The sequence below is a fragment of the Lynx canadensis genome, chromosome A3, assembly GCF_007474595.2.
Source record: "Lynx canadensis isolate LIC74 chromosome A3, mLynCan4.pri.v2, whole genome shotgun sequence".
Lineage (NCBI taxonomy): Eukaryota > Metazoa > Chordata > Mammalia > Carnivora > Felidae > Lynx > Lynx canadensis.
In genome coordinates this window covers 107,932,833-107,959,700 of record NC_044305.1, presented here as the reverse complement: position 1 = coordinate 107,959,700, position 26,868 = coordinate 107,932,833, and the positions used below count along the sequence as shown (strand labels likewise).

Genomic DNA, 26,868 nt, shown 5'->3' with positions numbered 1-26,868 from the left:
GATTTAAAAAGATCACTCTGGTTGCAAGGTGGAGAAGGACTGCAGAAACACACAAGAACAGGAACAGGGAGACTGGTTAGAAGGCTGCTGCAGAAGTGCAGGTATTAACAGACCGATGGCTTAGACGAGGGTAGAAATAGTGGTGATGGTCACACTCTCCCCAGCTGGGCTCAAACTCAAGTTCATCACACAATTCCTCCTGGAATCGAGCACAAAACCATCCGGCTATCCCCATCATATGTTCTCTTCTCTTTGATAATATGGCACAGTTTTTATATTCCCTAAAATGACCCCACACTTTCTGACGTCTTCATTTTTGCTTACATTGTTCCCTCTGCTTGGAAGGCACTCCAACCTCCATTTCTGACACAAATTTATCAGTCTTTCCAGATCATCTATGTGCTGATGACACAGTGCTTTTAATGCACTCATGTTATACTTCTCCCTATGAACTCCAAAGCTCTTTGCTTAGGTCTTAAATGGCTTATGAAAAACACTTAGTAAAGGATCTCAGCAGATGATCTGAGAGTTCACTGAAATTTCATGCAAAATATGAAGGCATATGCATGAGGACATTTTCTGAAAAGAGAGTCCATGGCTTTCATTAGAGACTCAAAGAACAACATGATTAAGAAAAAAATATTAAGAACCTTTATGCCAGAGAAAACCTCAGAAAATAAAAGGGGGAGAGAAATAGGAGAAAAGACAAATGAGGAAGAAGGTAAAAGAAAAATAAATGAAAGAAAAGAACTAAGTTGGGGAGATGGCAGTATCTTTAGAAAGAACCTCAGGAAGCCCTGCCCAAGCACCCTGGTTTACCGCGGAGCTGACCCCAGCACACCCAGTGCACCTGCTCTCCTCTGCCAGTTAAATCAGATCATCAGAAGATGTTACAATTGAATTTATCCATTTTGAAACATTATTAATGATAGTTCCTTAAGACTACCAAGTTTTCTAAAATATCAAAGTATGAAATGTTGTAAAAACCCTAACTTGATGGAAGCTAAGGACTTAATTTGCAATTTACAAATAAATAACTAGAGATAAGCTAATACGGGTTATTATAACACTAATCCATAAATGTATGCTTTAAACAAGTGAATTTTGTGGCAAGTGAATCACATCTCAACAAAGTGAATCATATCTCAATAAAGCTACTTTAAAAAAGTAATACAATTCTTAAAAGTATCACTTAATTTTATTACAGTAACATATTTCAGGTAAGAAATTCATCAGATAGACTAAGACAATTTTGCTCAACAGTTTGGTCCGAGTATTTAAAAATGAAGAGAGGGCCATTAGGTTAAACTTATGATGTATACCTTTATATCTCTGTGCATTTTTCCTTTACTGTGAAGATAGTATAATCCCTGGAGTTTCAAGAAAGAAAAAGAAAAAAAAAAAACAGAAAAATTAACAAGACTTTATTTATTACAGAGAATACTTTGGGATTTAAAGTGATCAACTGAGTAGCAGTTTCTGTTTTTTATTTACTCATCACAGATAATCTAGCAGTAATCATTAATTTATTTTACTGAAATAGCCTAAAAGAAGAATCAAGAAAATGAAAAAGGCAAAGTTCTGTTGGAACCACTAATTTTCTTAAGACAATACTTTCCACTAAACTCTGCAAACAGTTTGAAATAACTTTTAAAAAGCATAAATGCAATTAGTATTAAAATGAGCTTCAATTCCCATAAGAGTGCTTAATTTTTAAGCCTTTCTTTGGTATTCAGAGAAGTATAAAAATACGAAACAACAAATTCAAAGCACTTAAATTTGAGGAGGTCATATTGTCACACTGAGGCTTTATAGTGCTTATCTGCAAATAAATTTGAGTCTACTAGACAATTAAAAATGTGTTAATATACAAGAATTTACCAAATTAGATGTTCAATCCTTACTTTACTTAACAGACAATGCACAATAATTAAACAGTCTAATAAAAAATGTTAAATCAGCACTGGATTTACCTGTAGTGTTTCTCTGCTAACATATGCAATTTGCAGTTCTGACAGAGGTCCCGTTACTGTAAGAGAAGAAAATTTATATTAATGAAATTAGTCAAAGCATGTTTTTCAGTAAATGGCAAAGTTTTTACAAGTTCCACTAAGCAGTAGCCTTAATACACCTAAAAAACTGTACTAAAACATAAGCTTCATGAGGGCAACATTTTTTAAACCTGGTTTTTTCAGTGTTGTATCTCCAGTGTTCAGAACGGTGCCTGGCAGGGGAAAGCTGCAAACAAATGTTGTGGAATGAATAAAAAGACTGAAATACTCTCTGAAATTAATTATATTTTCATTTTTGTACCTTGCTGATCAATATTACCTCTTAAATGTTAAAAGAAATAAATCATGGCCTAGAGGTTTAGCTAGTTTCTTTTTTAATGTTTATTTATCTTGAGAGAGGAGAGTGTGCACACATAAGCTGGGAAGAAGCGGAGAGAGAGGGAGACAGAGAGTCCTTATCTATGCTGACAGCACGTTAATATATGATCATAAACATATATATAAACATAATATATGTTCATAAAGATGCAATCAATAGACAAGTTTGGAAAGTAAAGGTCTCTTCCTTACCCAAACTATTACTCAATAATACTCAGTAATTACTCAATATCAATAGTTTGGCCTAAGGTCTACCAGACAATCTTATAAAGAGACATTTTAAATAATGTATGTTATGCATCTCACACAAGATTATGAATGGAATCATGTTACATATACAATTCTGGAACCTGCCCTTTTCACTTACCACAGACACCTTTCCATATCAATACATGTAACTTAAATCACATTATTTAATAATATTTCTCTGTGTGCATCTATCCACTACTGAAGACATTTAAGTAGTTTTCTCTTTTTCACTACTAAATCACTTTAGAATAAAGAAATACATTAGATGGGAGAGACTATTCTAAGAATGGAACTAAATTCCAGTGGTGGAATCTTTTGCTAGATAGTAATCCCATATTTACCCAAACTTAACAACTTTGTAAAAATGTTTACTTTGGAGTACTTGTAGTATTTCACAATTGTGAAGAGAGAAATGTATTTCACTTAGATTCTACTGGAGTGCCTGGGTTAAGCATATGACTCTTGATTCGGCTCAGGTCATGATCTCACGGTTTGTAAGGTCAAGCCCCTGTGTTGGGCTCTGTGCTGATAGTGCAAAGCCTGCCTGGGATTCTCTCTCTCCTTTTCTCTCTCTCCCTTACTGCCCTTCTCCCTCTTGTGCTCTCTCTCTCTCTCTCAAAATGAATGGATAAACACACACAAAAAAAGTTTCCATTGAGGACAAGTCTGGGTCTGAGTGTCTGAAGACAAGCCATATAACTAATTCTTATGGTTTGTAAGCCCACTCTCATTCAGTAAGATGGGCATCCTTTAGATTTCTGTTTCCACAGTATGGCAAACAATCTGAATACCCTGAAAATAACACCTACAAATGACAGAAAAGAGTATTTTAAATAATCTTTTAAATGCCTAGCTAGTTTGTTAACAGTAAGAGACTTTCCCAGGAACCAAAAACAAAGAGGAAATGAAAATGAGAATGGTAAAAATGTGAAATATTCTAGCCGTCTCTAAGGGAAAGGCCAATCTTGGTAAGCTGGGGTGTTGATTTTATCCCCTACAGGAACACAGAAGAAAAGGCCATAGGTCTGTATAGGCAGAGTTAAAAAAAATATCCCCACATAACCAGAACCCTCGAAGGACTACATCCTCATTTTAAAAGGGTAGCCAAGCACAAGGAGAAGACTCAGGATTTTGTGCCATGGCCTGGGATCTGGATAGGGGAAAATATCTTCTCCTGATGCTGTCACCACAGGCTTCTTGGTCATTCACGTTCAGGGTTCAGATACACTGGATACACTGACGTCTTGGGGTCACAGGAAAAAACCCACTGTGGAAGGATACACTCTCAAAAGCCACGTATAATTCCCACTTACGATGATCTCAGAACTCAAAATTATTAAATAAATGAGAAAGCAATTCGTCATAACTGACATGAAAAACTGTGGAAAATTGTTAACAATATTAAACAGAAATGAAAATGCTCAATAAATAGAGGAGAAAATGCATTATGCTGGAACAATAAAAGGTTCTAATGTTAGTTCTTCAAAGAAAAAGTAAACAAATGGAGAGGAAAAAACTCATGAAAAAATGTAAATTCAAAATGCATCCCCCCCCCCCCACACACACACCTGTGGTGGTTTAAAATATGTCCAAGAATTCTTTGATATTTCCCCCTCAAGAGTTGGAACTTAATTCCCTTCCTGAGTATGGGCTGGACAGAAACGACTTGCTTCTGAAGAACAAAATATGGCAGAAGGGCCAGCATATGACTTCTGCCACTCCATCATAAAAGGCTGTGTGGCCTCCTCCGGCTCTCTGGAATCACTTGCTCTGGGGCGGGGCGGGGCAGGGGTGGGGTGGGGCGGGGGGGGGGGGGGTAGCCAGCCACCATATTGTGAAGACACTCAAGCTGTCCCATGGCTAGATCCACAGAGCAAAAAATTGAGACCTGCCAACAGCCATCAAAGAACTGAAGCTTTCTGTCAACAACCACAATAAGTGAAACCACTTGACAGTAAATTCTCCAGCCCTGGTCAGGCCTGGATAACTGCAGTCCCAGCTAACAGCAACGCTGCAGCTTTATGAGAGAATCTGAGCTGGACTCGCCCAATTAAGCCATTCTTGAATTCCTGACCCTCAGAAACTGTGACACAATATTTGCTGTTTTAAGCTGCCGAATTTGGGGGTCATTTGTTATACAGCAATAGACAACTAATACAGTTCTCTCTTTTAAGATTTAAATTTAAAAAGTCATATAGAGTGATGGAATTAAGAGCTGTAAAACAAAATATAAAAATTAGTTTAATGATACTTTAGAAAGCCGAAATAAAAGAGGGAAAAAAGCAGGCTTTACCCAAAAAAGGGCAAGTTCTTTACAAATTTTGCAAGACAGATCAATATGGTTTGTAGATACCTATAAAAAAAGCAAAACCCCACAAGCATTAGGGTTATTAGAAAAGAAGAACTTTCTCTTTTACTAGATAAGGTAATCCAAGTTATTACACTACTCCCACAGAAGGACAATGTGATAAAAGAGAGAGGAGAGAAGAGAAAGAGAAATACAGGTATAAGTCTTATGTGGCTGTATAAGCAGAGGCGCTGCAGACTACCCGAAGAGGAGTACACACATCTCCACGAGGAGGTCATTTGGTAGAAGTCAGGGTGCAGTCAAGAGTGAATAGAGAGACAGGGTCTGGGGTTCTTTGTATAATCATGTAAATCCCTCGCATGTACATTTGAGAATACTCAGGGCATTGCAAACGATCATTTCTCCCGTTGACCCAGTTGATCAGTTTAAATCAATCAATATTAACAAATCCATATTACTTTGTTACTTCCAACGTTTGGCTGAAATGGAAATAACAATCACGACAAAACTATTTCCCTAACTAAACTGGTCCTCTTGCTTCTTCCTGAAGAAAGCAGAAGAGATGCCTAAGGCCATGCATACATACTATCTGGTGGAACTACTTGACAATTGGAAAAAGACTTAAGAAAGGGACGCTTAAAACTGAGGTCATAAAAGAATGAATGAAAAATTACAAGAGAATAAGACACAAATATAAAATGAAGGGAGGGGAACGCGGCTGGCTCAGTAGGTTGAGTGTCTAACCAGCTCAGGTCATGATCTCACGGTTCCCAAGTTCGAGCCCGCTGTCGGGCTCTGTGCTGACAGCTCAGAGCCTGGAGCCTGCTTTGGATTCCGTGTCTCCCTTCCTCTCTGCCCCTCCCCTGCTCATATTCTGTCTCTCAAAAATAAATAAAAACATTAAAAAATTTTTCTAAATGAAGGAGACTTGAAATAGAACCAAGTAATTTCTAGAAATGAAAAATACAGTCACCAAAAATTAAAACCTTATGCATGTACTAATCACAGCTGTAAACTCCATATACTATAGGAGGGTTATGAGTATCCTCAGTGCTCTACTGAAGGATTAAACAGTGCAAAATACAAGGTTGAGTTTAAGAGACACAGAGAAGATTTAATGTATATCTAATTGAAATTTTAAAGGAGAGATCAGAGAGACTGAGGTAGAAAAGACTTTTGAAGACAGAATTACTGATAATTGTCCACGCTTGATGAATAAGTGAAATCCTCTGAGGTAAGCACTTTAAGACCTAAGCAAAAAAAGGCAATGTAAATCCGTATTTAGATACTAAAAACACCATAAATTAAGAGAAAAAAAATCTTAAAACCAATTAGAAAAAGGTTGCCTGAAAAGGATCAATGTAAAGTGAGAGAAGAAGATACTATAGAAAAACTATAAAAGCTAGAAGACAATGCTGACAGCAAATATCTGTCTATGCCTCTTACACGACAAGTGAAGGGTGAGGGTCAAACACTGAGAGTTCAACCACTAGAAGACCTAGTACAGAACTTTAGGATGAAGGAAATTAAATGAGTAAGTATGAGAAAAAACAGTAGACAAATTAGTCCAAATTAAGACAACAAAAAGGGAAATAGCTTTTTGACTTCGGAAGAAATCACAAGCTTCCAGACATACTGTGTGTTCTACAATGCAAAATAACGCCACATACGTCTCACTTTTCACTGAATCCTTGAAATCAAAATGTCATTAATAAAAAAGTTTCTCACATATAAAGAAGAGTTGTACTTAATACAAAATATACTCAGAAAAGAAAGAACTCTTCATAAAGCAGAAATGTTCTCATGTTCTTCCATCTGGCTTTCAAGTCTCTCTGTATCTGACCCCATCCCCCAAATACACCCCCCACACCAATAAGAGTGATGTTACCCGTCACACCTTCACATTACCGTACTGCTGTTTCACCTCCTAGAATGTACTTGTACCTCTTCTTTCTACCCAAAGTTTATGCATCAATTGAAAACCCATTTTCCTCATTAAGCCTTCAAAAACAATTCCAGAAAATCCATCATTTCCTTTTTCCTATTCCAACTGTAGTTAGCAGTACTTTAAAATACTATTATGTCAATCTTTATGGTAAAAGTAAAATGTATACCAAGAAGATACAGTAAAGTGAAGTGAGATGGAGACAGTAAAATTCCTACCCAAACAGTCTTTTAACATCTGTTTTATTACAATCAGCCTTCAAAATTACTTAAGAGGCCCTAACGGGAAAATCTGAGCCAAAATCCCATATAAAGAAAAATGCAACCTTTTCCAAAATATTTTCTCATAAAATTGACATCTGACCTATTAAGACATTACTTTACATTAATGTTTAAAAAGCACATCTCTAGTAAAAGAATAAACTCTGCAGCTTGTGACAATAACCCATTAACAGAAACAGAACAGGACAGGGAGAGAAAGAAAAGACAGTAAACGCTGTTATTTTACTTTATGTAAGTCTTTCTTACATACTCCACTGAAATCTCAATAAAAAAGTTTTAATAATTTTTAAACATTTTTATTAATGTTTATTTATTTCTGAGAGACAGAGACAGAATGCGAATGAGGGAGGTGCAGAGAGAGAGAGAATCCAAAGGAGGCTCCAGGCTCTGAGCTGTCAGCACAGAGCCCGACGCGGGGCTCGAACTCACCAACAGTGAGATCATGACCTGAGCTGAAGTTGGACGCTTAACCAACTGAGCCACGAAGGCACCCCAAAAAGTCTTAATAATTTTTAATACCCCAGAATCTAGTATTTTTAAAAAGTAAACAATTTAATTGATGCTTCTTGAATACACAAGAGCAAATCAATGATCTTTGTATTAATACCACGCGTGTATTAACTAGATATTCTTTTGGCTTAGCGTTAACCATCAAGGCCTTTTTTACATGTTATTTACAAGCTTGAGTTTGACATTTTATTTATTTTGAGAGAGAGAGAGAGAGAGAGAGAGAGAGAGAGAGATAGCATGAGCAGGGGAGTGGCTGAGCAAGGGAGAGAGAGCATTCCAAGCAGGCTCCACACTGTCAGTGCAGAGCCCCATGCAGGGCTCGATCCCACGAACTATGAGATCATGGCCTGAGCTGAAATCCAGAGTCGGATATTTAACCAACTGAACCACCCAGGCCCCCTGAAACTATATATAATATGCCTTCTTTAGAAATAGCAATGAATTCAACTGCCTATAATTTTGTAACTTATAAAGCAAATGCTCTTTTCATCCATATATATCTTACATTCTTTTATATGTCTAAATAATAAAACATTAGTTTTCTCTCCTGAAAACATTAATGCTTTAATAACTATATTTTAAGAAACTCTACTTAATCTCTATAAAACATAACTTTTGTCTTACCATGATAAATATCCTGTAAAGAACCACCTCCACAAAACTCCATGCATATCCAAAGTTTATCTCGCCTATAAAGAGAATATAAACATGTATCACATTTTCATGATGAAAATGATCTGAGGTAACAAGTATTTTAAGGTTGTATGCTATAACCTTGAAAAACCACACAAATTCAACGTGCTAAGAAAAAAAGCTAGTTAATCTCTATGAGTAAAAGAATTAATATAATGTGTTGTTATAACTCAATCCAAGGTTTTAATCCTTAAAATAGACCATTTGTAGGATATAAAAATGTCAGACACATCCAAACGAAATTGCCTCTAGTTAAAAACTTTCCCTCTCCCTCCCAGTTTACCTACCTACTCCAAGACAGTATTATAGAAGTTAAATGTTAGTTAAAATGCTCAGACCAAAAACTATGTAGAAGATTCATCACAGAATGGCAATACATCTCAAAGCATATCACATTAATAGTGCTATCATCAACAAAACAGACAAAATTCAAATTTTACCATGACATCTAGTAAGCAAAGGTCTTTCCAAAACAATCTGTTAAAATTTATCACTTACCTGTCTTTACATAGCATTTCCCTCTCACACTCAATTAAGATATCATAATCACAGTCACAAGAGAAATAATTAGCAAAGATTTAATAGCTTATTCCTTGTTCAATCATTCACAACTTCATCTCAAAATGTACCAGGAAATATACTATTCTCAGGGGGCAGAGATGGAAGAGAAAGTCTCTAAACCCAGCAAGCTCAGTTGAACACAGAAGATTCTACCTTAACATGTCTGTCTCTCTCCCCACTGCATTCAGAGTGCTTAGAAGAGCCAGCAAACGAGTATTTCATAAATGAATGAATACAAGAGTGACTGAAAAAAATAAACAAATTGATTAGATAAAGAGTCAGCAACTCTGGCCAGTGGTCCGAATTTAGCCTACTGTCTGATTTGTACAGCCCAGGAACTAAGAATGGTTTATGTGTATACACACACACATCTATATGTATGTGTATGAATATATGTGTGTATATATATGTGTGTGTTTTAATTTAAATTCAAGTTAGTTAACATATAGCGCAGTCTTAGCTTCAGGAGTAGAAACCAGTGATTCATCTCTTACATATGACAGACACCCAGTACTCATCCCAACATATGCCCTCCTTAATGCCCATCACCCACTTAACCCACCCCCCACCCACCTCTCCTCCAGCAACCCTCAGTTTGTTCTCTGTATTTGAGTCTCCTATGGTTTGCCTTCCTCTCCGTTTTTATCTTATTTTTCCTCCCCTTCCCCTATGTTCATCTGTTAAGTTTCTCAAATTCCACATGAGTGAAATCATGTATTTGTCTTCCCATGACTTATTTCGCTTAGCATAATACACTCTACTTCCATCCATGCTGTTGCAAATGGCAAGATTTCATTTTTTGATGGCCAAGTAATATTCCTGTGTGTGTGTGTGTGTGTGTGTGTGTGTGTGTGTGTACACACACACACACATCCTCTTTATCCATTCATCAGCCAATGGACATTTGGTCTCTTTCCATACTTTGGCTACTGTTGACAGCACTGCCATAAACATTGGGGTGCATGTGCTCCTTCAAATAGGCATTTTTGTAGCCTTTGGATAAATACCTATTGGTGCAATGCTGGGTCATAGGGTAGTTCTACTTTTAATTTTTTGAGGAACCTCTACACTGTTTTCCAGAATGGCTGCACCAGTTTGCATTTCCACCAACAGTGCAAAAGGGTTTCCCTTTCTCCTCATCCTTGCCAACATCTGATGTTGCCTGAGTTGTTAATGTTAGCCATTCTGACAACTGTGAGGTGGTATCTCATTGTGATTTTGATTTGTATTTCCCTGCTGATGAGTGATGTTGAGCATCTTTTCATGTATCTGTTAGCCGCTTGGATGTCCTCTTTGGAAAAGTGTCAATTCCTGTCTTTTGCCCATTTCTTCATTGGATTATTTGGTTTTTTGGGTGTTGAGTTTGCTAAGTTCTTTATAGATTTTGGATACTAACCTTTTATATGATATGTCATTTGCAAATATCTTCTCCCATTCTGTTGGTTGCCTTTTAGTTTTGCTGACTGTTTCCTATGCTGTGCAGAAGCTTTTTATCTTGATGAGGTCCCAATAGTTCATTTTTGCTTTTATTTCCCTTGCCTCTGGAGACATGTCAAGTAAGAAGTTGCTATGGCTGAAGTCAAAGAGGTTGCTGCCTGTTTTCTCCTGTAGGATTTTGATGGTTTCTTGTCTCACATTTAGGTCTTTCATGCATTTTGAATTAATTTTTGTGTTACGGGTAAGAAAGTGGTCTAGTTTTATTCTTCGGCATGTCACTGTCCAGTTCTTCGAGTACATTTGCTAAAGAGACTGTCTTTTTTCCATTGGATAATCTTTCCTGCTTTGGTTTTTATATTTTTAAATGGTTGGGGGCAAAAATCAAGAGAAGAATTTTTCTTGACACATGACAATTATACAAAGTTCAAATTTCAGTGTCCATATAAAGTTTGATTGAAACACAGTGACACTCACTTATGGCTACTTTTGTACTAAAGCAGCGTAATTGAGTAGCTGTGACAGAGAAACAGACAAAGCCTAAAATATTTACCATATGGTTCTTTACAGAAAAGGTGTGCTGATCCCTGGATTAGACTGTAATTTGATTAAGTACACAATCCAGGCATGAATAACATTCTGTGAGAACCCAGAGGTAAGAATATCTAGGAAAGTCAAGGGAAATTTTAGGGAGGAGATATCATTTGTTGTGTCTTGAAGTTAAAGTAGGAATTCAACACCGAGAGACAGGGAAGGGGCCTGCTCAGAGAATGAAAATTTGAAAGAAGATGCTACACTTGAAAGACTATGGGTAATTTAATGTGAATCAAACGCAGACTACCTGAAGAGACAATGGCAGGAAAGGAAGCTAGAATAGGTGGGGTGACACTGTAAAACAATGCTTTGGTTTATAAACTCCTCAGTTCAGTTACCTTCATCTGGATGGTCTCTACTTTGTCAATGTCTTTTAAAATGTAGCATCCAGAATCAAGTACTATTCTAAGTGTTGCATACAAAGTGGAGTTCCCGGGGCGCCTGGGTGGCTCAGTTGGTTGAGTGTCTGACTTTGGCTCAGGTCACAATCTCATGGTTCGTGGGTTTCCGCCCTGTGTTGGGCTCTGTGCTGACAGCTCAGAGCCTGGAGCCTGTTTCAGATTCTGTCTCCCCCTCTCTCTGCCCTGACCCCATCTGTGCTCTGTCTGTCTCTAAAATAAATAAACATTAAAAAAGTGGAGTTGTTATCAGACATAGATCACACATGTTGGTGGTGAGAGATTAACCAGACCTACAAGGAGAGTGGACGTGGTTGAGTACGATGCACCATGCAGCATGTAACAGGGAACACAAGGATCCGAGCATGAACATCAGTACACAGTGAAAAAAATACCATGATTTTAGAGGCAAAGCTGACACAGTGAGGACCGGAAGAAGAAATCTGAAGTCACTCTAGTGTCTAAAATTCACAGGTGGTCCACAGACCAATGAAACTGAGGCATGACAGTGGATGGTAAAGTATGAGCTAGCTGCCCAGTGGTCTGGTTTTACTAACTCTCAGAACACATGCCCGGGGCTGGCAGATGGATATCTTATCCAAAAGGATGAAGGCATTTATGGCTGGTGATTGCAACACAGGGAGAAGTCTAATTACCCTTGAGAATCAACAATTATCTCCTTTATTTGAACACTTATATTTCTATTAACTGGGCTAAAGGCTATCTTCAGGTTCTTAGCAACTGCTCTAAAACCTCTGATTTTCAGTTTGAAGTTAACTAAAACCTCTGGATCTTTTTTAGGTTAAAAAGGAGTCAGATGATTCTCCAGCTTCACATTTGTTTATCTGGTTCATTAGAACTATGCATAGGACTTTGTCCTTATTTGTTAAATCTCACATAAACAAAAGCTCCTTGTGGTACTCAATAAGTTTTCAGAGTGTAAAATAAAAGGGGTTCTAATAGCAAAATGTTTGGGAACCACTGCTCTAAAGTATTTTCACATCTGTCCTAAATGAATCTTTCATGTAAAATACCTGACACAAGCATTTACAGGACAAGTAGCAGGGGTTCTTACATATCTTATAAAAACTGGGTGAATGGTTGTTCTGGGTCTGCTCAGAATAAAGTAACATGTAAATTGCTTAGAAAAGGGCCCAGAATATAAGCCCAATAAATGTAAGCTATTTTCTATTCCTTTTGTTATAATTCATCTTGTAGTCTATTTTTGTAAGTCACCTTAAGTTGCTCTGGAACTCAGTGACAATATAAACACATAAAATTGGCATTTTCTTTTTTTTTTTTTTTTTAACGTTTTTTTATTTATTTTGGGACAGAGAGAGACAGAGCATGAACGGGGGAGGGGCAGAGAGAGAGGGAGACACAGAATCGGAAACAGGCTCCAGGCTCCGAGCCATCAGCCCAGAGCCTGACGCGGGGCTCGAACTCACGGACCGCGAGATCGTGACCTGGCTGAAGTCGGACGCTTAACCGACTGCGCCACCCAGGCGCCCCGGCATTTTCTTTTTTAAGGGGAAAAAAAAGAGGGGCACCTGGGTGGCTCAGTTGGTTAAGCATCAGACTTCACCTCAGGTCGTGATCTCATGGTTTCTGAGTCTGAGACCCGCATTGGGCTCTGTGCTGTCAGCTTGGAACTTGCTTCAGATCCTCTGTCCTCCCTCTCCGCCCCTCCCCTGCTCATACTCTCTCTCAAAATAAACATTTAAAAAAGAGAGAGAGATGGGACTGATGACTTCTTACTAAAGTCACAATAATCACCACTTCTTTCTTATGAATGTTCACTAATTATCTGATTAATAATTTATTCTAGAGGTTTGCTGGGGCTGATGACGGACATCAAGGTTAACAATTTTCCAGAAATTTCCTTTTCCTTTCTGTTGCAAATTGGTCATTGCTGACCACTAATGTTTTGGTACCTCTTCTATCTGTCAAAAGACACTCACTGATAGTGGATAACAATCCCATCTGATAACTTTTCACTGTAATAAAATATACTTTTTATATAAGTCTCAAAGCTCAGATTCATTTAAAGTATCTAGCTGCTCTACAATTATCTCCTCATCTATCTCCTGCTTCAATCCCTTCTTCATAATGATTTTCCTACCCTTTCCAATTGGAAAACAATTCTCCTCGGTAGAAAAAAGGGAGAAAAGAAATTAGTTCTCCACTTTCTTACATATTTCAGTATTATACCATCCTCTATTTGACGCTGGTCTATCCCCCCTCCCAATCCTGCTTAAAACAATTTTCTAGTCATTCTACGTAAAATTACTTTCCAAACTTACAAAGGAAAATAAATAATGATTTAAAAACTATATATACTATATATATACTTTACTTTTTAAGATGTCTAAAATATATTTAGTTAAGTCTGGTATTATCAGAAAGGTTGAATATTCAGAATCTTTTAGAAAAAGTACTTCCATCTGTTCCATGAATGCCCCTCTTGCGAAGACAAATCTGCATCTACTTTTTTGGTCATTTACCAAGCCATCTGCCTAATAGGAAAGGACTTGACTCACTTGGCCCATTTCATGCAGGCCAATAAATACTAAAATCTTTGTCCCTAGATATCTGAATTGAAACAATTAACCACCAAGGTAAATACTCAAGGTATCACTATAAATTTTCTTGTAATTCTTTTCTCTTATTCTGTAAAGTTCTCTTTCTATAAGGAATAGAAAAATAAGTAAAGGGAGGGAAATTTTAATCTTCTAGTTCAATGTTTACTACAGCATATAGGAATTAACATTCTAATAATTATTTCACTGAGCTAAAAATCTTACAATTTCTAAAACATACTTTAAAAAAAAATTTTTTTTAATCTTTATTTTTGAGAGAGAGAGAGGGAGAGGGAAACGGAAGGGAGGTACAGAACGGGAGCTGGGAAGGAACAGAGAGAGAGAGAGAGAGAGAGAGAGAGAGACCCAGAATTTGAAGCAGGCTCCAGGCTCTGAGCTGTCAGCACAGAGCCCAAAGCAGGGCTTGAACTCACAAACTGCCAGATCATGACCTGAGCCGAAGACGGGTGCTTAACTGACCAGCCACGCAAGGCACCCCAATCTTCCCACACTTTGTAACACACCACTGACTTAAAACTGATTAAACATTGTGGATTTATATATTTTGCCCAAATATAACATAATTTAAAAAGTAAAAGAAAATGTGAGCAAGATCACCAAGAAGCCACAGCTCTAGAATGTCTGCTAGAAACTGGCATACCAAATCACTCTCCCTGGGATGGGACAGCTGGCCATGCCCCGATACTGCAGTCTGCTGATCCCTGTACTTAACTGTGGGTTATCCTGCTGAACAAAACATTTCACAATAACTACTCCAGTATATTCAGCAAAATAATTCAACTCCGAATCATAACTTTCAATGTGAAAAATAAAAAGTTTAATAACTGCTAGTTGTTTTAATATAGGATAACTTGGGGCGCCTGGGTGGCGCAGTCGGTTAAGCGTCCGACTTCAGCCAGGTCACGATCTCGCGGTCCGTGGGTTCGAGCCCCGCGTCGGGCTCTGGGCTGATGGCTCGGAGCCTGGAGCCTGTTTCCGATTCTGTGTCTCCCTCTCTCTCTGCCCCTCCCCCGTTCATGCTCTGTCTCTCTCTGTCCCAAAAATAAATAAACGTTGAAAAAAAAAATTTTTTTTTTTAAATATAGGATAACTTTATTTAATGTGAACTGAATTTAAAATATTTTGGTGCATTTTCAAACAGACAAAATTTACTGCATTCCAAAAAGTTATAGGTAATTCATCTATCTACTTCCCCTTTAACAATGAGGGGTAGTTCTGTATTCGGGGATACAAGCTGACCTATTTCTCTATACTTATACCTAACAACCCCCAGTTCAACCTACTAATTTCCAAAGAATGGGTGAGCAGACAGCAATCCTATGTGAAGTATGCTTACCATAAAAAAAAAATCAATGTGCAGTTAAACCAGTTTTACGAATGTCACATACTATATAGTCTTCTCTTGGAAATTAACAATGCCACGGATATGTTAAAGGCTCTGAGAAATCATGCAGTGAGGCAGGGGTAGCTGGGAGAAGGGAAGGAGGAACAGGTGGAGAGAGAAGGAAGAGACGGAAGAAAGGAAGGATGGGGATGGAGGAAGTTAGGAAGTGGAGAAAGGGTAGGAGGAAGAATGGGATTTTAAAAAAAAGCAGAGGAGAGAGGGAAGAGGAAAAAGAAAGAAAACTTCTTTAATTTTGTTTAGTTCGCTACTTCCCCAAATTATTTTTTCCACAGACCCCTTGTTTTCAAATCACGTATTAGCATCCCTCAGAACTAATGTTCCTAGAAAACACCCTAGCAATTCTGGTATAAGGAGGCATCTCATAAGAGAGTTCCACCAAATTTTCTTCCTAAAGCAGTGGTTCTCAACGGGGGTGATTTTGTCCCCAAAGGCATATTTGGCTTATCAAAGACATTTCGGGTTGTCCTAACTGGGAAGGTGTTACTGGCATCTAGTAGAGGCCGGGACACTGCTAACTACCCTAGACAGCGTGTGAAGTAACTGCTGTTACTACTACTCTGGTTGCACTTGAAGGAAACAAATGTTTGTATCAGTATAACTAGAAAACTAAAAACAAAATAGGAACATTAGTGGAAAACTGGTGAAATTAATTGAAGTACCTTAGTTTGGCTAATAGTATGGTACCAATGTTGATTTCTTAGTTTTGACGAATGTACCATGATTATGTAAGATGTTAGCAATAGGGAATACTGACAGAACTCTTCGTACTATCTTTGCAACTTTTATGTAAATCTAATACATTCCAAAATTATAAGTTTCCTTTTTTAAAAAAAGAGGGTAGCTAGGTACAAATTAAAATGAACTTAACGATAATCTTTATTTCCATAGTGTGAGCATTCAAAAAAGTATTTCCAGTTATTAAGTTCCCTCCCCAGTCCCACCTCTAGCTCTAGAAAAAAATTTCTTCCAGTTTCTATATAACTCAACGGACAAACATCTCTTTCCTGGGTTACGACATTCACACTGTAATAAAACGAACATCTTCACTGTCTCAATCCCCCACACACCAGGTCCATCCGCCACAGATACACTACTCTGTACTCTGTGTTCAAACCTTTAACAAGTATGCTCAATACCTACAGGTCTTAATTAAGGGATAAAAGATGCCTTTCTTTGCCAAATCTCCATGGCCTTACCTACTGCAACCACAGACTTACCCTTTAAGCTCTAGTATGAAACTATTAGTTGCCTCCTGAGTAGTTCATGGTATTTTCACGCATGCATTTCCTTTGCCAGAAGTTATAATTTTCTGCACACATGAGATGCTACAGTAAATGCCTACTAACACTTTAACACCCAACATTTAGGAATCATATCATTCACACAGCTTTCTCTGATTCCCTTACTCTGACAAAATCAGATTTTCTACCGTCTTTACACTTTGCGTCTTATGTGGAAATTATTATTGTACCTAGCATACTATGCTGCAATTATTTGCTCATGAGTATTTCTTCTATTAGATTATAAACTCCTTAAAGGCAAGGATTATGTTTTATCTGTCTTTACATATCTAGAACCCAATACAGCACTCTATACATCCAAAGAAATGTAAAAACACTTTGTTAATGGTGGTGATTTACAAATATGTTATTATTATGTGATAAATTATGCTCATTGAAACTAGTATTCTTGATTTCAAAGGTTTAAAATCTCTGATCCAAATTAGTATTTTTTACTGCATGGATCTAATCTATTGGCTTATTTTTTGAGGAGCATTTGCTGTTTTTCAACCTCAACTTTAAGAGTTCAAACTGGAGAGAAGTATCTCAATTTTTTAAATATATTATGAAAGGATATGCTGGGCTAGGAATGCTTAGAAGGAACCTAAAGAGTCATTATTTACTTAAAAGAAGCAATAGTTAAGCTCTACTAGGATTAAAGAATAGGTCTATGATTACTTAACTCTGTTGTTTTAGGAACACACACAAATATACAAATAAAAATCTACACCAAATCAGGACTATTTACTTTTTTAAACTTCAGAGAGAAGTTTTGTCCATCCAGTTCTCATTGTACAGTATATGTACTTAAGTACTTAATAAACAAAGACTTTTAATGATATTGAAGAGAGAAACAGAGAATGTCCTATTAAGAATAACATAAGATACTCTGTTTTTTAGCAGCTCCGTTTCTGTATTTCTTCAGGAAATGAGGATGGCTACCCTGTTATAAAACAGGCTTCTGAACTTAATTACATGCTGGTCATCTATTCAGTAAATTCATAGGATAAGGCTGATTCCCTGAAGGGGAAATTTATTAATGGTAAAACCACATTAGCTCAATTTCCTCATTATTTTGGTCTAAATTTGTTGTAATAGGCTATAATGGCAATAAAATACAAGGAAGAAAGTTGCTAAGAACAGTACGCATTTTAGGGGGTTTGTATCAAGTTTTAAAAAATAAGCTCCCTGCCTTTTGTAAAATCATTCAATAATGAGAAGAAATCCAAGAAACCATGTTCCCTTTAAGACTAAATCTGGCCTTCCTAGGCTGAGTACTATAGAATACCAAAAAGATAGCCAACCAGGTACCCCTACATACCTGGTATCTGGTTTAAGTCCACCACCAACAATGAGTAGTTGGATGACCTAACGAAGTCATTGATCCAGCACCCCACTTTCCTCATCAGTAAAAAGAGTGGGACTAGTGACAAGATCTCTTAGTCCCTTCCAGCTCTAACATCCTGCAAGTCTAATCATTAGTATTTCACACTCCAAATTTGACTGAGTCTGGACTTTAATTAGGGAAGAAGGGAAAAATCTCTATAGAAAAAAAGAGGTAGAGAAAGAGAAGATTAATTGCTGTTCTATGTTATACTACATTTGCTTTTCTATCACTTACATCAGCTATGCCAGCTACAGAATAAAATCATCTACTTAAGCCAGTATTTCTTACATTAGATCATACAATTCCACTAACACAGGTAGCTCTACTGAAAAAAATGACTCTAATGTTGTCTGTTTAACTTTGGTTTGGGGGCAAGTTTGCTCTTTGTATTCTTACATTTGGATTCAAAGAACCCCTTTAAAAATTTCATCTAGCTATACACAAAACATAAATTTGTGCACTTGCTCTATGTATTTTATGCTCCAACAAAAAGTTTACTTTAAAAAAGATATTCAAGGGGCGCCTGGGTGGCTCAGTCAGTTAAGCGTCCAACTCTTGATTTGGGCTCAGGCCATTATCTCACTGTTCCTGAGATAGAGCCCTGGGTCTCTGCACGGACAGCATGGACCCTGCTTGGGATTCTCTCTCTCTGACCGCCCCCACCCCCCACACTCTCTCTCAAAATAAATAAATAAAATTCAAAAAGAAAAGACATTCAACATATAGTCAGAATACACATTTCCTAAAATTTTAAAGTAAATACAATTTTTGTTAAGCATAATCTAACTGGCTCTCTCCTGTACCATGTCTAAAAGTGAAGGTTAATGGACATGTTACTAAAGAGTTGCACTATTTTGCTGCAAGCCAAAGCCAAGATTTATAAACAAAACTGGATACAAACTCATAAGTAATTCACCTTTTGGGGGTAACAAGAACAAATGTTTTGCTGCCTAACCTGTGTGGGAAGACTCTTGCCTAAGTAACACAGTCAAATGTCCAGTTTAGTGTTAGGATTTTTGGGGGGCAATGGGAGGGACCTGAGGGAGTGGGGGTGGAAGTTTATTTGGTCAGCTCTTTTGGCAAGGAAGCAAAAGGGCTAAGTCAAAAGTCATGTGATCTATGAACACAATATTACAGAAAGAACGCAGAACCTTACTGTCAATAACTTGAAATTGGACTGTAAACTAATTACTTGATGTTGAACTCTCTCAAGCATCTTATTTGTAAAATGGAAATAGTATGTACCATAGAGAAATACTGGTAATAGTGTTGCTGAAAAGATCAAATGAGGCACTAACATGATAACACTTAAAAATAGTTAAGAAATAATAATAGTAACAGCAGCAATAGTAGTAGTAATAGGAGTTAATGTTTATGGAGCATTTATTTTATTTTAATCACTGTTGGAAACACTACATGTGTTTACTCACTATCCTCGTAGCTATCACATCTTGTATCTATTATTATTATTCCTATTTTATAGATGAGGAAATGGAGGCTCAGAGTAGTTAAGTAATTTGCTGTGAGGCACACAGTTAATAAATGATGGAGTCAGGACTCAACCAATCCAAACGATCTGACTCCAGAACTCTTAACCACCAAAGATACTATTGTCTTGATGGCAGAAAGACCAATATAAATGGATGGGGCTATCCCAGAATAACAGGTTAGCCTTTGAATGGTCCCATAGTTCCTGACGACTCAGACCATGTTTGAGAAAACTCTTAGACCAAAGACCTGTTTGCCCTTGGGGGGAAAAGTATTTTGTGATGCTTCTTCCAATTGATTATAAGTAGGTCATTTTGTTAGGAGCAACAACAGTAAAAAAACAAATTGTCCTGAAGTGATGATTTTAACGTATTAGCAGCGATCAATTATTTTTATCACAAACTTAACTGAGTTTTAAGAGATTGTTTCTTTGACCTGATACAGTAATTGTCTGTGTTGGGTCTGTCCATAAAATAAAAACTGAACCAGAAATTGTGTTAGGTATTATTTGAACCACTTACCATTAAAGTGGTTTTAAACTGGCTGTTATAGAACTCATTCAAAATATATAATAGTCATTGACCTCGTCGTAGTATCTGTCCCTACATAAACTAACGTCTCCACTAAACCTACTCTTCAACCTTAATGAAGATGGGGCAATCAAAACTGTTCAAGAGTGGTTAGAATCAAGAAGAGCTGGTTTGGTTGGCTTTTCGCAAGCTGTAAAGAGGGGGCAGAACTGCCCTGTCTTTTCCATATGCTGTGCCTACATGAGGAGAGAAGTGTTTTTTTAATACCTGGGTCATATGACAATGGAAGCTGTGATAAGCTACTTCCTTATATATCCCACAGTACATCCACCAGAATAAAACATTAAGGGTTTTTTAATACATAAGGAAGAGAACATTCGTCAATCCTCCTTTTGGAAGGAACCTTAAAAACAAGTCAGTCACAGAGTTCAGCTCACAACTGCACAGAGAAGTAAATGGGAAAACAGGATTTGACCTTGAGGTCAACCCCTATGGACTATGACCTGGGGAACCCAGCATGGTCCTGCCAGACCAAAGCAAGAGACTGCAATTCACAGTGTAAGTTTACTTTACAACCTGGGAAAATAAGAAGTTAGTGAAATAATTATAGTTCCTAGTCCTTTGGACAAAATGAAGGGAAGGGATGATGCAATACCCTGAGCTAGAAGCATAAAAGAAAGAAAAAGTTTCTAATAAAAACCTAGCAGTTAGAGATGCTCCTGACTTTCTAAATATACCCAAGTCTGTGAGTAAGGGGCAACAGAATGACATATTTAGATCTCTGGTCTACCACCCAAAGATTAACCATAAAAGTTCATTTTTACTTGCGAGTTTCTTCACTGAAACCACATCCAGAATTCCCAAGAGTACAAGAGACAAATCAGACTATGATATTGATTACAGAATGAACATAAACAGGTCAGAAATAAAAATTTCATTCACACAAAAATATCCTATTATCTTCAAAGCATGAAGAAAACTACAAAGCATGCTACTAGAGCTAACTTTATTTTGTTAAATGTATTAGGTGATGGGAAACAAAAATGTACCTGAGATAGCTTCCAAAATAAGCAACAATATTTGGGTGTTTACAGTCTTTCATCATAATAATTTCTTGCTGTACAACTGCAAAATCTTCTCCTAGAATAAAAAACAAGCATGTCGAATATTTAGTAGGTAAGTTTCAAAATGTCAATTTGTTTCAAAACATAATAATGTTACTGATGTTATATTTAATTACACTTTCAGTCTTTAGTTAACAAAAAGTACAGTGATTAAAAATGTGAACTCAGGTCCCAGACTATCTAGATTCAAATACTAACTCTGTCCCTTACTAAGCTGTGTTAATTTGAGCAAGTTACTTGACCTGTGCCAATTTCTTCCTCTGCAAAATGGGGATAAAAATAGTAATAATTTGTCCTAAGACTGTTGGAAAAATTAAATGGGCTAATTTGCGTAAAATGCTTAGAATGGTGCCTGGTACATGGGGCGCCTGGGTGGCGCAGTCGGTTAAGCGTCCGACTTCAGCCAGGTCACGATCTCGCGGTCTGTGAGTTCGAGGCCCGCATCAGGCTCTGGGCTGATGGCTCAGAGCCTGGAGCCTGTTTCTGATTCTGTGTCTCCCTCTCTCTCTGCCCCTCCCCTGTTCATGCTTTGTCTCTCTCTGTCCCCCCCCCCCCCAAAATAAATAAACGTCAAGATTGCTTTGGCTTTAAAAAAAAAAAAAAAAAAAGAATGGTGCCTGGTACAGAGTAAGTGCTATATAAACATTTGTTATTATTACTATTACACACTGGACATAATCATCATATAATTCACTAGAAAACATACACAGCTTTTTTCCTTTATTACCAAATAACATTTAATATAATGATAGCACAAGGAAGTAGTTCTTTTTAAGTTAGGGCAGGAACCCTTATGCACCAAGAGTGTCAAATATACCTCCACAGGCTCTTGGCTGAGAGACCCACCCTCTAGCAGCACTGTGTTACCAGATGGCCCACATACACAGGCTTCTCCTATATTCAACTGCCTTGTTCCAGCCATATTCGGATGCAGAATGGAATTGTATTTAGCCTGGTCAGACTATTAGCAAATAATCTCCTTCTACTCCCTTCTTGCCCAAATTCTCCAAAATAAGATCTGGCAATCCTATAGCAGTGTTGCATGGTATGGCTCCTGAATGAACACTTGTGATAGAAAGAGAACTGCAGTGAATGCAAATGTGGTGAACCAGGGACCAGGTAGAAGGGACAAATGGTAGTCCTTACATCTACATGAAAGTAGCTTTGCACTACTTTCAGTTTTTAAAAGCTTTATATACTATGAACAGCCTCATTTTCAATGTATATTAGTGGCAAAGTAAGAAACAGATTCCCTAAATTACAGCTCAAACTGTAAGTATGAGGTCATTATGGCAAGCCCTGACATTTCTTGCCTTGGCAGTTTCCTACTGTAAACCTAATTGAGACTTGAAGTAGCCTAGCCATGAACCATTTGAACCCAATGTCAAAACCCACTCTACTGTCCCAGTTACAAGGGAAGAAATAAAAGACAAAAGGCAGTATGTCAGATTCTTAATTTCTGCAATGAAGTAAATACAAAATCAAAGATCTCCAAAGGGAGAACAGAAAACTTTTATGTTTCCAAATTTTCAGAAGAAAATCACTGAACTAGGATTCTCTTCTGACTTTATTCCCCATCATGAAGAATTCCTGATATTCATCATATTAAGAAAAATCCAATTTGCAACAATATATTAAAAATCTAATTAGAAATAATAAAGCCAAATAAAACTAATACCAAATTTCAGGGACATATTAAATACTTCAAAAGTTCTAAATTTTGCTTTTTCACCTGCCTCTCAATTACGCATTTCCCCAAAGCAGTAAAGGGCTTACACGAGATCAAAGTTGATCTAGTTTGATGGTCAGAGGATAACAGCTGTTGTTCTGGTGGTAGTCATTCTACAACCTCAAAGGGAGATAGCTTTAGAATAAAGTTGATCTGTAGAAAGCATTGAGGAGAAACAGGAAAACAGGGGAAGGAAGAAGGCTTGCCTGAGCCACCGCAGCTAGCCTCATCTGACTCTGTAAGCTTCAGATATACCTGCACGTGATCAATAAATTCCCTGTTTGTATTGTTTAAGCTACCCTGAGTTGTGGTTTCTGTTACTCACAACTGTATCACATCTTCTATGGTGATCTTTACACATATCATAGCCCTTATGACACTGCATCAGTGCATGTCTACGTTCTCACTAGAATATCACATCCTCTGGAACAAGATTATGTCTTAGTCATCTTTGTATCCATAGCAACTAATATGTGATCAATAGAACTGTTGCCTGTATGAATCTGTAATACCACATAATTCCTCTACAAGCTGACACTAAATCAAGAATGCTGCTTTTGGTTTAATTTCAACCAGTTACCATGTTTTATATAAATAATTGCTTATTTGCTACTCTCATGTTTTACAAAAACCTGAGAATGGCTTTAAGTCTTCAACTACCCTCTTTCCCAGAAACTGGTGTTAACCCAAAGTGCTTCCTTTTTTCTTATCAAGTCATTTCTATGTGCTTAGGAGAATGGCTGAGTTAAATTCAACATTTTTTGGGGGGGGGGGGAGTAAAAAAAATGCACAATTCGATTTTTAAAGGTAACTGAAAAAGGGTGATTTGGGTAGGAAAAAAAAGAAAACAGAGTTTAATCCAGCAGTAATCCAAAGAAGCCTTACAGTAGATTTAAAGCGCTTTCATCAAAGCTCCAGAGAACTATATTTCAAAGAATAAATTAACAGGCACCCCCATCCCAAATCCTAGCACACTTAATTGGATACTGTAGACTGGGATGGTTATACCAGACAATTTCTACAGATTCTTTCCAATTCTGAGAGTCTAGGATTTTATGTAAAATTTTTAGACACTGAAGTAAGGAATATATTTTCCAAAAAATGGCAGAGAAAGAAAACACAAGGAAAAGGAAAAAGGAAAAAGGGAAAAGGGAGAAGGGAGAAGGGAAAAGAAAAGAAAAGAAAAGAAAAGAAAAGAAAAGAAAAGAAAAGAAAAGAAAAAAGAAAAGAAAACCATAACTGAGAAAAACAGGCAAACCTGTAAGTAGACCGGATCATGAATAAACAGGCAGAAAAACAGAAACTAAGACGTGAAAATTTCTCTAAATAAACATGACGCACATTGAACACATTATTGTGTTCAATAAATGTTAACTATTTGCAGGAGGCTGAATAATGGCCCTAGAAGGGTCCTAATCCCTAAAACTTGTCAATATGACCGTATATGGCAAAAGGTTTTTACAAGTGTGATGAAATTAAGGATCTTGAGACGGGGAAATTACCCTGAATTCTCTGGATCATCTAAATGGAGTCACAAGTGTCCTTATAAGAGGGAAGAAGAGGGAGACTTGACTATAAGAAGGCAAGAAGCAAGTTGCTATGCTTTGAAGATGAAGGAAGAGGCCAAGAATTAAGGAGTGCAAGGAATATGGCTCTAGAAGCTGGAAAAGGCAAGCAAAGAGAGTCTCCCTTAGAGTCTCCAGAGAGGGTGCAGCCCTGTTGACACTTGGCTCTTGACCCAGTGAAACACACTCTGGATTTCAGAATTCCAGAACTCTAAGAGAAAAGGGTGTGCTTTTCAAGCCGTCAAGTTTGGCAGTAAGTTGTTACAGCAGCCACAGGAAATTAACACATTATTACTATCAACATTATTACTGTGGCAGAGCTGGCTAGCCATTCTCAATCTGTGTTCTCCTTACGCGGTGTAGAAGTTACTGGTGAGAGACAATCATCTAGTCAAAGATGACACTTCCTTCACAGTGAACACTGATGCGCCTAAGGACTAGTTCTTGCCAATGGAAACTGAGCAAAAGTAATGTGTCCTTGTTGCACGATTTATTTCCCTATCAGCAAACTACATGACACTGTGAGGCCCCAGGAATTGCAAGAAGTCTGGGTCCCTGAGTCACTAAAAGGAAGAAAGTCATCCAACAACTTGAACATCTGCACTGAACTATTACATAAACTTGATTATGTTAAGCCATTCATATGTTCTAGTTTAGTTATTACAGTAGTCAACATTATTCTAAGCTGATAGAATTATTACCATCCATTTATGAAAAACGTTGTCCAAACTGTAGTAGGTGCTTCACAAATGTTTTAGAGTTTTAACAAACTTTTTTTTTTTTAACAAAAAAGACTCAGTTCCTTCCATTTAATAAAGAACAGATACAATGACAGATAACAATGAACCAGATTATAGACATTTCTATTTGGTATACAATGCTTTCCTGTAAACAGCTATATTTAGTCAGATGTGTGAGAACAAACGAGGAGACTTCAATGCCATGGAGGTGGGTCTTTCCCTGAAAACTACAAGAAAACACAGAATCCCTAATACCTCCTTGCCTTTTAGATACAAACTGACAATCACTGTATTTCCAAAATTTCATAAAATTCTTTACTTTTTCTTTGACAAAATAATACTTAAGTCAAATATCCAACTAACTGCTTTTTTGGTATGCCTCGTTATTTTCACTGGTGTCAACTGTGTATGTTTTATAAAGTACATTAACACAAGCATTTTGAATTAATAAACTACTTACTTTTTTATAAAACTGTAATAAGAATTCAGTAATATAATTATACAAATATTGTTGTTCAGATAAATATTGTGAAACTGTCAAAATGGAACTATTTCACTTAGCATAATACTCTCCAGTTCCATCCACGTTGCTACAAAAGGCCATATTTCATTCTTTCTCATTGCCAAGTAGTATTCCATTGTATATATAAACCACATCTTCTTTATCCATTTGAGGGTTGATGGGGGGTGGGGGAAAGAGGAAAGTGGGTGATGGGCATTGAGGAGGGCACCTGCTGGGATGAGCAGTGGGTGCTGTATGGAAACCAATTTGACAACAAGTTATATTAAAAATAAACAAATTAAATAAATAAATAAATAAATAAATAAATAAATAAATGCAAAAAAAAAAAAACCATGAAAAAAATGGAACTATTGGTTAAGAGGTAGCAATGTCATTTGGTCTGTGTAACAGCTTATGGATCTAATTCCATCCAAGTCGTTATATGAAGGCAGCTGACATGTCCCTTCACACTAAACGGAAGTACAGTTTATCTGAAAATCAAACCAGGAAAATTTAAGGATTATCTTGCATTGGGAAGTGAACCAAGAGACAAGTATGTTCGTGTCTTCAAAGAACCAAGTCTTAGTCTATCTGTAAACTGTGTATTCTATTTCCCTAGTTCTGCTCCCTGTGAAGTAAACACAAGTTTACAAGGCATCCTCAATTTCCCTTGGTGTTATTTTGTTTCCTGTATCCTATTTTGTTTCTTTGTTTTCTTATTTTCCTTCAGTCATCTTTATGTCTTTCTTCTAAGTGTTTGACATCTTCACAATCCTAGTAAGTTGTGATGGTTTTCCAGAAATGTCTTGACAAGTGTCATTATAATAAAATAATTCTCTGCATTATCGACAGTTATTTAACACAGCAAGTTAGAATCTAAAATACTTTCAATTATCATTTTTTTAAGATTTTTAAAAACAAGTTTTTTCAACTTGTTATAGATACGATTTACCTTCTAGTGTAGAACTCTGTAATGAGGTGTTTGTGTGTGTGTATATATGTACATATATGCACATATATGTATATATATATATACATACATACACGTACATATATACACGTACATACACGTAGATATATATATTTGTGAAATTATATATGTAAATATATATATATATATATATATAAATCAATATATCGTTTGTAAAAATACCT

The 26,868-nt window shown here is 36.9% G+C and overlaps 1 protein-coding gene across 1 annotated transcript in view; it reads right to left on the bottom strand.

The window, feature by feature from the left end:
* MAP4K3 (mitogen-activated protein kinase kinase kinase kinase 3) overlaps nt 1–26,868 on the bottom strand; it is a 204,202-nt gene that overhangs the window by 76,987 nt on the left and 100,347 nt on the right. The window contains 4 exon segments of the mRNA XM_030311245.1: nt 1,323–1,370; nt 1,974–2,029; nt 8,308–8,372; nt 21,103–21,193. Coding sequence (XP_030167105.1) covers nt 1,323–1,370; nt 1,974–2,029; nt 8,308–8,372; nt 21,103–21,193 — 260 coding nt within the window.